The sequence below is a fragment of the Pongo pygmaeus genome, chromosome 6, assembly GCF_028885625.2.
Source record: "Pongo pygmaeus isolate AG05252 chromosome 6, NHGRI_mPonPyg2-v2.0_pri, whole genome shotgun sequence".
Taxonomy (NCBI): domain Eukaryota; kingdom Metazoa; phylum Chordata; class Mammalia; order Primates; family Hominidae; genus Pongo; species Pongo pygmaeus.
Genome location: NC_072379.2, coordinates 87,536,208 through 87,548,811, shown reverse-complemented (window position 1 = coordinate 87,548,811; position 12,604 = coordinate 87,536,208). Strand labels below are relative to the sequence as shown.

The 12,604-nt window shown below is 35.1% G+C and overlaps 1 protein-coding gene across 5 annotated transcripts in view; it reads left to right on the top strand.

Moving 5' to 3' along the window:
* The window catches only part of GTPBP10 (GTP binding protein 10), a 52,924-nt gene that overhangs the window by 28,472 nt on the left and 11,848 nt on the right, over positions 1-12,604 (top strand). For 4 of the 5 annotated variants that reach the window (XR_010126953.1, XR_010126954.1, XM_054495995.2 and 1 more), the window contains exons 7-10: positions 770-877; positions 1,396-1,473; positions 6,215-6,338; positions 8,147-8,398. Coding sequence is in view for 3 of the 5 variants with exons in the window: in XM_054495995.2 (XP_054351970.1) it covers positions 770-877; positions 1,396-1,473; positions 6,215-6,338; positions 8,147-8,398 (562 nt within the window). In the remaining 2 variants the exon portion in view is untranslated. Of the gene's footprint in view, positions 1-769; positions 878-1,395; positions 1,474-6,214; positions 6,339-8,146; positions 9,608-12,604 lie in introns of those variants that run through there. The other variant, XM_054495997.2, reaches the window with a different exon arrangement.

Below are 12,604 nucleotides of genomic sequence, written 5' to 3'. Positions count from 1 at the left end.
AGTATAATATGAACAGAAAAGGAACAATGGTGCCAAATAAATAATACAAATTGAATTTAAAATACAGAGCTGTACCTGGTAAATGTCTGCTGAATTAATATCCTTGTAGATTTTTATGAATTCGGAGTATAAAGGTTGAAATTCTGTGAAAAGTTCATATTGGACAATACCATTTAGGAAATTATAAATAAATTTTAAACTAGGGGTTAGTGTGGTGGCTCACCCGTGTAATCCCAGCACTTTGGGAGGCTAAGATGAGAGGATCACTTGGGGATAGGAGTTTGAGAGCAGCCTGTGCAAGATAGCGAGACCCTGTCTCTACAAAAATTTTTTTAGTTAACTGGGCATGGCGGTACACACCTGGAGTCTTAGCTACTTGGGAGACTGAGGTGGGAACATAGCTTGAGCCCCGGAGTTTGAGGCTACAGTGAGCTATGGTCACACCACTGCACTCCAGCCTGGGTGACAGAGCAAGATCTGTCTCTAAAATAACAATAATAAATAAATAAACAAATGATAAACTAATCTTTAAAATTCCTAGATTATTAGATTAATAGTAAATATGGGACTCTAATATCTGATAACAAAAGATTTTAATTCTTAATACTGTACATTAATTTTACTTTTATACTTGGCTTTTCAAAGATGTAGTGGTAATCATAAGTTAGGAACTGTTTATATTTGAAATATCTTAAAAATTTTGGGATGTAGTTGAACTTGGGGTTTTCATACATTTTCCTTTTTTATTAACCATTTAACTTTGTATTAGATATCAGTAGCTGATCTTCCGGGTTTAATAGAAGGAGCACATATGAACAAAGGAATGGGCCACAAATTCCTCAAGCATATAGAAAGAACTAAACAACTACTTTTTGTTGTAAGTCATATGTATACTAATGTGATATTAAAATAAATTGAAAAGCAGTGAATTTAGTTTTTCTAGAATTTGTTTATAAATAAGAAAGTGGTAGCATATGTTACTCCACTAACTAAGTCTTTTATAATATGGGGATGGAAGTGACATTGTTTACTATATCATATGTAAGTTTGGCCATACTTGCCAACATGTATTTCCTTAAGATTTCCAACATACTACCATATTGTATAGTATCATAGTATCTCTTTCATTCTTCATTGATGATGCTAGAGTTATATATGAGATTGTCTTCATACAAATTGTCTTATCCTAGTTTTTTATTGTATTCATGACTGTAATTTTATCAGAATAATTAAAGTTATCTTAACACCTTGATTTCTGTTACTTATTTTGAATTACTAAATAACAAGTAGAGTATAGAGCAATTGTTTTTAGCTTGAGAGGGTAAAACATTTTAAAACATAGAAATGTATAGCTGTTCTTCTTATGTTAAAGGCTGTCTCTTCTCTTTTTTTTAGGTTGATATTTCTGGATTTCAGCTTTCTTCTCACACTCAATACAGAACAGCTTTTGAAACCATAATACTGCTTACAAAAGTAGGTTTTCTCTTACTGTGTTCTATATTTGGTCTAATACATAGGAATGTAAGACTATATGAAATAACATAATTACAGTCTATACATACTCTGCCTTTAAAGCTTTGGTGTCAGTTAAAGAATTACTTAAACTTGTCTCCATTTCCTCTACATTCATTTGCTCCTCAAACTACTGCAATGGATAAAACACTCCTGGGCTTCCAAATCCCCATTACATACTTCCCAGATTTTTATCTTGCTTCAACTTTGGCACGTTGTCTAATTCTTCTTGTTTCTCATTCTTAGTTTTGTGACCTGTAATCTTCTGGTTCTATTTCTACTCTTACACTATTTCTCAGTCTACTTTTTAGGCTCTTTTTTTCTCATCCTTTAAGTAACATTATTCAGAGTTCTGTCCTAACCTTATTTTCTATCTTACCCACTCCCGTTGCTTAAGTTACAATTAATAATATTGATGACTGCCAGATCTGTAGCTGATACCTAGATCTTTTCATTGTTCTTTGTTTTTTTTTTTTTGAGACAGAGTCTTGCTCTGTCTGCCAGGCTGTACTGCAGTGGCATGATCTCGGCTCTCTCTGTCTCCCAGGCTTGAGTGATTCTCCTGCCTCAGCCTCCCAAGTAGCTGGGATTACAAGTGTGTGCCACCACACCCGGCTAATTTTTGTATTTTTAGTAGAGACGGGGTTTCACCATGTTGGCCAGGCTGGTCTCGAACGCCTGACCACAGGTAATCCACCTGCCTCGGCCTCCCAAAGTGTTGGGATTACAGGTGTGGGCCACCACCCCTGGCCTTTGTTGTTCTTTAGACCAGATGCCCATTGGAAATCTTCTTTGATTGGATGTCCCATTAGTCACTTAAACTTAATATGGATAAAAGTAAACTTTTAAAAAACTTTTCAGCCATCCCCATAACTTAGTGAATGTGTAAGCTATGATATACTGATTCTTCTCACCACCTACACAAGCCCTGTCAGTTTTTTATCCTAAATCTCTCTGAAATCCATCCTCTTGTCTTCATCTACGCTGTTATAATCATCAGCCCTTCTTACTGGAATATTGAATCTGGTCCTTTCCAGTCTCCCTGTGTCCTGCCTTGCTTCTCTCCAGTCCATATTTTATATGGCAGCTAGAGTGATCTTTGTAAAAGCACGAAGCTGATGCTGATGTTCCCTGCCTAAAACACTTCGATGGACCCCCATAGCTGTTAGGTTAAAGTCTAACCTGAGCATGATTTATGAAATCTGCAAATTTGGGCCCCTACCTAGCAGTCCTCCTCTGTAACCCTCTCCTCTAGATGCTATATTTCAGCCATGTGATTTCTCTCTAAGACAACATGGTGTTGCTTTACCTCCAGGATTTTATAGATCCTATTTCATTTGCCACTTTTTGTCTATAATGAATAATACTGCTGTGAACATTTGTGTGCAGGTTTTTGTATAGACATGTTTTCATTTCTCTTGGATGTATACTTAGGAGTGGAATTGCTGGATCAGATAGTAATGCTTTAACATTTTGAGGAACTGCCAAACTATTCTGAATTGGTAGCACCATTGTGCCATTTTACAGTCCCACCATCAATGTATGTTCCAATTTTTCCACATGAATGTCAACACTTGTTATTTTCTGTCGTTTTTATTTTAGTCATTCTAGTGGGAGTGCAGTGGTATTTTGTTATAGTTCTTATTTGCATTTCTCTTAAGATTAATGATGCTAAGATTCTTTTTATGTGCTTATTAGGCATTTCTGTATCTTTAGAGAAAAGTCTGTTCAGATTCTGTGCATTACTATTTGTATTATTTGTCTTTTAATTGTTGAGTTGTAAGCATGTTTTATATTTTTGGAAACAAGTCCCTTCTCTTTTTTTTTTTTTTTTTTTTTTTTGAGACGGAGTCTCGCTTTGTCGCCTGGGCTGGAGTGCGGTGGCACAATCTCGGCTTAATGCAACCCCCGCCTCCCGAGTTCAAGTGATTCTCCAGCCTCAGCCTCCCGAGTAGCTGGGATTACAGGCATGTGCCACCATGTCCATCTAATTTTTGTATTTTTAGTAGAAACAGGGTTTCACCATGTTGGCCAGGCTGGTCTTGAACTCCTGACCTCAGGTGATCTGCCCACCTGGCTTCCCAGAGTGCTGAGATTACAGACGTGAGCCACCATGCCCAGCTGGAAATTAAGTCCCTTCTAAGGTACATAATTTGAAAATATTTTCTCCCCTTCTGTGACTTGTCTTTTCACTTTTTCAGTGTATTTTTTCTGTATTCTTTGTGGCACAAAACTACTATTTATTTATTTAATTTTCCAGTTTTATTAAAGTGTAATTGACATAAAAATTGTGTGTACTTAAAGTGTACAAGTGATATTTGGATATATGTGTACCTTGTGAAATGATTAAATCAAGCTAATTAACATGATCCGTCATCTTACATACTATTTTTTTTGTGTTGAGAACATTTAAAATCTGTTTTAGCAATTTTCAAATATATAATACATTAACTATAGTCATCATACTGTAAAATAGATCTTCAGGGCTTATTCATCCTATTTAACTGAATCTTTGTTCCATTTGACCAACACCCCTCCATCTTCCTCCCCCAGCACTCTGGCAACCACCATTTTCTCTGCTACTATGAATTCAACCTTTTAAGATTCCACATATAAGTGGGATTATGCAGTATTTTTTTTTCTGTGCTTGGCTTATTTCACTTAGCATAGTGTTCTCCAGGTTCACCCATGTTGTTTTTAAACGACAAGATTTTCTTTTTTTAAGGCTGAATGGTATTCAGTTGTGTGTGTGTGTATACCATATTTTCATTATTCATCCATTGATGGACACTGAGGTTGATTCCATGTCTCGGCTATTGTGAATAATGTTTCAGTAAAAATGGGAATGCAGAGATCTCTTTGACATACTGATTTTATTTCCTTTGGATATATACCCAGAAGTGGGATTGCTGGATCATATGGTAGTTCTATTTTTAATTTTTTGAGAAATCTTTATACTGCTTTTTACAATGGCTGTACTAATTTACATTCCCACTCAATGGTGTTCATGGGTTCCTCTTTCTCCATATCCTTGACAACGCTTGTTATCTTTTGTCTTTTTGATAATAGCCATCCTTCCAAGTGTGAGGAGCTATCTCATTGTGGTTTTCCTTTTCATTTCCCTAATGATCAGTGATGTTGAACATTTTTTCATACATATATTGGTCATTTGTTTGTCATTGAGAAATGTCAATTCAGGTTCTTTATCCATTTTTAAATCAGGTTTATATTACCCAAAGTGATCTACAGATTCAGCACAATCCATATCAAAATTCTGACATTTTTCACAGAAATAGAAAACAAATCTTAAAATTTGTATGGAACAACAAAAGACCCTGAATAGCCAAAGCAATCTTATCTTGAGCAAAAGGAGCAAAGCTGGAAGCTTCACACTACCTAATTTCAAAACCTACTACAAAGCTATCATAATCAAAACAGCATGGTACTGGCATAACAATAGACACATAAACCAATGGAACAGAATCCAGAGCTCAGAATTAAATCCATGCATTTACAGTTAGTTTTCAACAAAGGTACCTAGAACACACAGTAAGGAAAGGACAGTTTTCTTTGTCAATAAATGATATTGAGAAAACTGAATATCCACATGCAGAGAAATGAAATTAGATCCTTATTTCACACCATATAAAAAATCAGTTCAAAGTTGATTAAAGACTTAAAGCCTGAAACCATAAAACCACTAGAAGAAAACAGAGAAGTTCCATGACATTTGTCTGAGCAATGATTTTTTTTTATGTGACCCCAACTCACAGGCAACAAAGAGAAAAAACAGACAAGTAAGATTGCATCAAACTAAAAAGCTTCTGCACAGCAAAAGGAAGAGTCAGCAGAGTGAAGAGGCAACCAAGGGAATGGGAGAAAAATATTTGTAAATCATACATCTGATAAGTGATTGATATCCAAAACATAAGGAAGCAAAACAACTCTCAATAGCAAGAAAACAACCCAAAATTTTTAATTTTCAGGAAATTCCATTTGTTTCATTCTTTTCTTTCCTTTTTTTAAAATTAAACTAAAATTTTGTGTAGCGATGGGGTCTCGCTATGTTGTCAAGGCTTGTCTTGAACTCCTGGGCTCAAGCAATGCTCCTACCTCAGCCTCCTAAAGTGCTGAGATTACAGGCATGAGCCACCATGCCCAGTCTTACATATTTATTTATTTTTATTACAAACAGGGCTTTGCTGTGTCATGTAGGCTAGAGTGCAGGCATGATCCTAGCTCATTGTAGCCTCAAACTCCTGGTGGCCTTAAGCAGTCTTTGGCCTTTTATCTATTCTTTTACTTGTGCTTTTCATGTTATATCTAAGAGACAGTTGTTTAATCCAAGGTAACAAAGATTTATTCCTAAGTACATTTACTTTTTCCAAGAATACTACAGGTATAACATTCAGTGATCATTACTGACTTCTGAATTTTATCTGTGTGAAGTCCAGATACCCATATTTGACTCTAGACGCAAAATTACAACCGTCTCTAGGATATCATTTAAACTAAAACATACTAACACATGACCTAACAAGAGTCATTTTCTGAAATTCTTCCTTTTGTTTTCTGTTGTTGGGATTTATTGCATTTCAGTGATGTGAATGGGTTTTAGATCACCCGGGTCATTAATTACCAAATAAGTAGTTTATACAGAAACCAGTACTAAAATTATTGGGTTTTCTCTTTTGATTTAAAGGAGTTGGAATTGTACAAAGAGGAACTTCAGACAAAACCTGCACTCTTGGCAGTTAATAAAATGGACTTGCCGGATGCCCAACATAAGTTCCATGAATTGATGAGCCAGCTCCAGAATCCTAAAGGTAAACCTATTTATTCATTTAATTCTAATTTAAAGAATAATTACAATGTACAGAGAATGCTGTTATAATCAGTGGAAAACTGACAGTTTCTGCTCTTAAAAGTCAAGTTTGAAGAAAGAATATACAAAACATGTAAATAACATTGTAACATAATAATTATCAAATTCTAGAATGTTTGATATGGACAGTAAATTAAAGGAGACAAAAGAAAGATTAATTTGAACTAAAAAGGTCAGGCTTCATGAAGAATAAAACTTAAATTGGGCCCATAAAGCATATGTGGGATTTGGATAAAAGGAGGAAAAAGTCAGCATCTACCTGTGAAGTCTTTCACTTTCATTAACATACTTCACAAGCTCTTCATCCCTCTAGTACTGTACATCATAAAATTAAAAACAGAACTAAGACGTTCTAAAGAAGTATGTTTCTTGGCAAAACTAACTCTATAGGTTTCTGAAGAGGATGAGTCTTCTGAAAAGAACTTCATTTTTCCTGTGTGTGTGTGACACAAAAATAGAAGCTGTGACTCCAAAATGATTTATTTGTCTGGAATTTACTTCCTGGACTATATGTAAAGTAACTTAAAGGGATTCTCCACAGTTTTGAATATTGACATTTGCAGAGCACCTTCTATCCTATGGCAATGGTGGTTTCATTCAGTGTCTAGTAGAGAACCTCATGCACAAATGAGGAAAAGTAGGGTGTATCGTATGTGGCTAACATGTTTTTCAATAATATGTCTCCGTTTTTATTCTTGGTAACAATTGTTGGAAAATAGATTATAGTGTACTAAGACTGTCAAACAGCACCAGAAGGTCCTTTCCTCTAAAAAGTCTTTCCCTTGTGTAATCTACATGTTGGAGCTGTCCTTGAGTTAATAAATTACTCATAGGATATAAATATTCTCTGATACTAAATAGCCTTCATTCCTAATGATATTTGCTTTATATGGTCATTAGTTCTGTTTGCTAGTTGATCTTGCAGAGAAGGGAATTTTCAGAGGAAATACCGAAAGTGGGGGTGACTCAGGAGTCCGTAGCTGTTCTGACCTATCGTGAAATAAAATACAGGCCCTTTAGTGATAATCCTGAGTTATCCTCTCTGGACTTTCTTCGGGGCCTTTGAATCTCAGAAAGCAAGTTCCGTGTTGTCTTCTCCACCAATCTGTTTCAGTCCAGCCTTTCTAGTTCATATCAGTTAATCCATCCAATCAGTATGTCATCTCCCCAGCCAATCAGTATGCCATGGTGACAGGGAAGAGGTAAAAGTAATATAACAGTTGTTAGCCCTTGTGGGGTGATAGATTGGACTCATCTGAAATTATCTTCCCTTGAATTCTCTATAATCCCTCTTCAGTTTTTGTATGGATCCTAGCATCATTGATGATAAACCTATACTTTGGGGAAGTTAAAGGTCTCCAGTGTACTGAGGCCAAGTAGAATGTCTCAAATTATAAATGATATTATTTTTACAGAAAGTGTCTTTCAGAGAATCAATGCTGCCTTGCCTTATTTAACCCCCCCACACAAAATTTATTACTTCCTTAAGTAAGTCATTTTTGTGATACATCTTCTACTCATACTTAGTTTGGTTTAAAATATATTTATCTAACAAGTATGTTATGTGCCAAGAACCTTACCATAATCAATAGTAAAATCCAAAGGCTCTGAGAACTTATTAGAAAAGGTGAAAAAAGGCATGAAAAATGCTAGTTTTGGTTCCCTGCTTCACAAATCAAACCATTAACACGGTTTTAACTAACTTTCAAAAACAATGGAAATCAGCTTAGTTTGTGTTCTTTCTTTTAGATTTTCTGCATTTATTTGGAAAAAACATGATTCCAGAGAGGACTGTAGCGTTCCAACATATCATCCCCATATCTGCAGTTACTGGAGAAGGAATTGAAGAATTAAAGAATTGTATAAGAAAGTCACTGGAGGAACAGGCCAACCAGGAAAATGATGCACATCATAAGAAACAATTGCTTAATTTGTGGATTTCTGATACAGTATCTTCTAGTGAGCCACCATCAAAGCATGCTGTTACTACTTCCAAAATGGGTATAATTTAAATATATTAAAAATGGTATTGATGGAATAGTATTTAATGCTTAAAAACAAGGAAATCCTTTCGTCTGTGACAACCTGGAGGACATGTTAAGTAAAATAAGCCAGGCTTAGAAAGACAAATGCTGCATAATCTCACTTACATGTGGAATCTTAAAAAGTTGAACTCATAGAAGGAGAGAATAGAATGGTGGTTATCAAGGGCTGGTGGGGCAGTGGAGGATGAGGAGATGTTGGTCAAAATATACAAAATTTCAGTTAGACAAGGCAACTGAGTTCAAGAGATCTATTGTACAGCTTGGTGACTGTAATTAACAACAATGTATTTTGAAAGTCACTGAGTAAATTTTAAGTGGTTTTTCCAAAAAAGCACATAAGGTAATGCACGTTAATTAGCTATACTGAGCCATTCCACAATGTATAGATATTTCAAAACATGTTACACATGATAAATCCAGTTTTTCTACATCATTTTTTAAAATTATATTTAATTTTATTTTGAAAGTTTTTTCACAGATCTTTTTTTTAGTATCATTACCTTCTGATATATGTGTCATTGAAGAACCGTACCTTTTAAAGTTATTATTTTGTAATTAAGTATGTCAACAGTAAAAAATAACCAGTGGCCAGGCATGGTGGCTCATGCCTGTAATCCCAGCATTTTCGGAGGCCGAGGAGGGCAGATCACTTGAGGTCAGGAGTTCAAGACCAGCCTGGCCAACATGGCGAAACCCCGTCTCTACTAAAAATATAAAAAATTAGCCAGGCATAGTGGCGCATGCCTGTTGTAGTCCCAGCTACTCTAGAGGCTGAGGCAGGAGAATCGCTTGAACGCAGGAGGTGGAGGATACAGTGAACCTGAGGTTGCGCCACTGCACTCCAGCCTGGGTGACAGAGCTAGACTCCATCTCAAAAAAAAAAAGAGCTAAAAAAATTACATTTTACAAGTTTATGGCCAGCCCACCTGTAATAACATTCTCTGATACTCCTTTACTTAGGATGTCCCTATTGAGATCATTTTTTAAATTTATGTGGAAGGATTCTCTGGATTATAATTAGAATGAGCAATTCAGTTTTGTTTGTTTTTGAGCCTGTCTTGTACCTGGTTGCACTAAATATATAACAGTTATCTTTTGTGGAGACCTTAAAACCCTAAATTTGAACACATGTTCAATGATAATAAAGATATAACAGAAACTAGAAGATAGATGTTTGTGATTTGAGCTTTTGGAAAATTTTCGTTTCTTGAATATAATAGTATTTTTTCCTGAATTGGAGGAGACTGATCTATATGTATCATTTTTCTTTTGTCCTAGTCTATTTCACTTTCTTTTGTTCTAATCTATTTAATTTCCCACTTTCTTATTTTAGTAAAGAGAGAAGAAATAGCAAGTGCAGGCCAGGCATGGTGGTGCAGGCCGGACATAGCGGCACACGCCTGTAATCCTAGCACTTTGGGAGGCCAAGGCGGGAGGATTGCTTGAGCCCAGGAGTTCATGCCTGAGCAACATAGCAAGACCCTGGCTCTCTATAAAACAGAAAATGCAAACTTTAATATTATCAACAATCAATATATTATAAGAGATTGCAATTTCTAAATTTCTACCTGAGTGTTTCACAAATACAAATTGGACATTTTCCCTTTAAATGAGTTTTATTATAAAGTGTACATATTGATTGTAAAAACAAAAAATTCAAATAGTACAAAAGCATATAAGTAACTAATAAAAGCTCCGTTTCTGCATTAGGCCCCTCAGTTCTTCCCAGGGAAAATGATTAATAGTTTACGTTCTTGCGGAAACTTTTTATGTATAAATTTTTACCCAAATGAATTCATTATAGACATTTTTTCCAACTTAATGTTTTTTTACAAAATAGTAGCAAGTTAATGAGCTTTAAAAAATTGTACTTCAGGCCAGGCGTGGTGGCTCACGCCTGTAATCTCAGCACTTTGGGAGGCTGAGGCAGGAAGACCACTTGAGGTCAGGAGTTCAAGACCAGCCTGGCCAACATGGCGAAAACGCATCTCTACTAAAATACAAAAATCAGCTGGGCATGGTGGCACATGTCTGTAATCCCAGCTACTCGGGAGGCTGAGGCAGGAGAATCGCTTGAACCTGGGAGGCGGAGGTTGCAGTGAGCTGAGATTGCGCCATTGCACTCCAGCCTGGAGGACAAGAGGGAGACTTCCTCTCAAAAGAAAAAAAAAACAAAAATTGTACTTCAAAAAATTATTCTTCAATGCTATTTTTAAATTACTAGAAATTAATTTGGAATTTAATGTTGCATACAGCCTGAGAGATGGCTATTCATCCTTTTGTAAAGTATTAAAGAAAAATAATGCATTGTTCTCAGCTTAAATTTTTTGCTGATTTGACAACATGAGTGATGTTTTCCCAGTATTATTTCAATTATATTTGTTTTATTTTCTGTTCCTCACTCCTACCTCTCATTCCAGTCCCCAAACTGGCTTTTCTTGTATTTCTTTTCTCTTCATTGCTCACGTTATTTATTGAGCAATGTCCTGTATCAGGCACTGTCCAAGGTGCTGTATGTACCATGTTGAAGAGAACAGACAGGACCTACGGCCCTTGTATATCTTGCCTTTGATGACAGAAACTGCAGGGGATTGGAATAGCCTCTTTACAAGAAAAGAATAAGAGTGAGGAAAAGCGTTTGGAATTTATAGTGATCACAGTGACCAGGTTTTGTATTGGGTATGTTTTACATTTGTAACTTCAGTGCTATTTTTTTTTAAGCTCCATTATTTTCTAAATGTAAACAAGTAGCAATGTAAGGACAGTTTCATCAGGTGAATGTCAGAAGTACTGATACCATAATCTCATTTTGCACTGTGGCAAAGGGTAGTAGATGTGTGTTCAGGATTATTTGCTCTGTCAGTAGTGCCTAGGGTGCCACTCCATGACTAACCGAAACATTTTATTACGTGACTCACTAAGATGTTCAATTCATTAGTATTTTCTGGTTACTGAAAGTGTACTCTATGTACCTTTTTTTGACCTTTGATTTTTATTCTGATGGAGAAAATCAGATTCCTTTTTTATCTTGTAAAAAATAATTTTGAAACAAAGACTTATTTTAAAGTAAGTCCTTTAACATTATCTCAGATGCATTTTATTTTGTCCTTAAGTAAGACTTTTCATTTTTACCTTTCAAAATGCAATTTTTAAAATATATGCTTTTTTGAAACACTTATTATATTACTGAATAACCAGAGTATTAAATTCAATGTATAGCAAATTTTTACAAAGTCCCAGTAGTTCTTGCAGAGCTTTCTATAATATCAGATTTATTTACCATCATGAAATGTAAGTTTATACAGTATTAAGTATATTGTACTATGAAGTTGGACCTGTGCACTGAAAAATTCCGGAACACCTATTATGTTGTGCTTTTTGTCATATATATTCATATTATTATTTATCATAGCAAGGTGAACTTATTTTAAAATGTTAAACATGTATTAGTTACATAATCAGGAAAAAAGTCATCTTTTATAATGAGAAAAATTAGGTCAAGGATATTTCATTTCAGGTTTTATCCAATTAGATTTCTTGTAAAGTTATGTGTTTTCTTTTATCTCAGTGCTTATTTGCTTTGCAAGGATGGAGGTTAGAGATTCCTTTCGTAGTTAATGAAAGCTACAGACTTGTCTTGCCGAAAAATGTGCATAAACACATAAAATATTTTCCAAGCAATTTCACAGTGTTTGCAAAGTTCAGATTGAAAACCCAGTTTTACAAATCCCATCTAGAAATTTGCACTGTCATTAAGATATATTAAAAATAATTTTTCAAAGCAACAGCACAGGTGCACTTTAAAGCTGTAGCTTAAAAATAAAAATTAGCAATAATATAACTTGTGTAAACCTACACAAAAGATATCTTATTGCAAAAATATGGCAACATTTTGTTTAAAGACCAAATAGCGAATTGAATTTAATGCATATCTTTAAATCCTTAATAGTATCTCAAATCTGGTTTAAATCTGTCTCTCCTTACAGAATAGAAAGTGAAACAAATCCAGAAATCTTGTTCGAGTACATGGTCTGTGCTAGTAATCATATCTAAAGTGATAATGTTACCATATGCTGGGTACTGGGCTGAGTAAATCACATATTTTAACTTATTTAAACACTGCACTGTATTGCCTGCTAGCGATGTCATTTTTTTAAAGTTG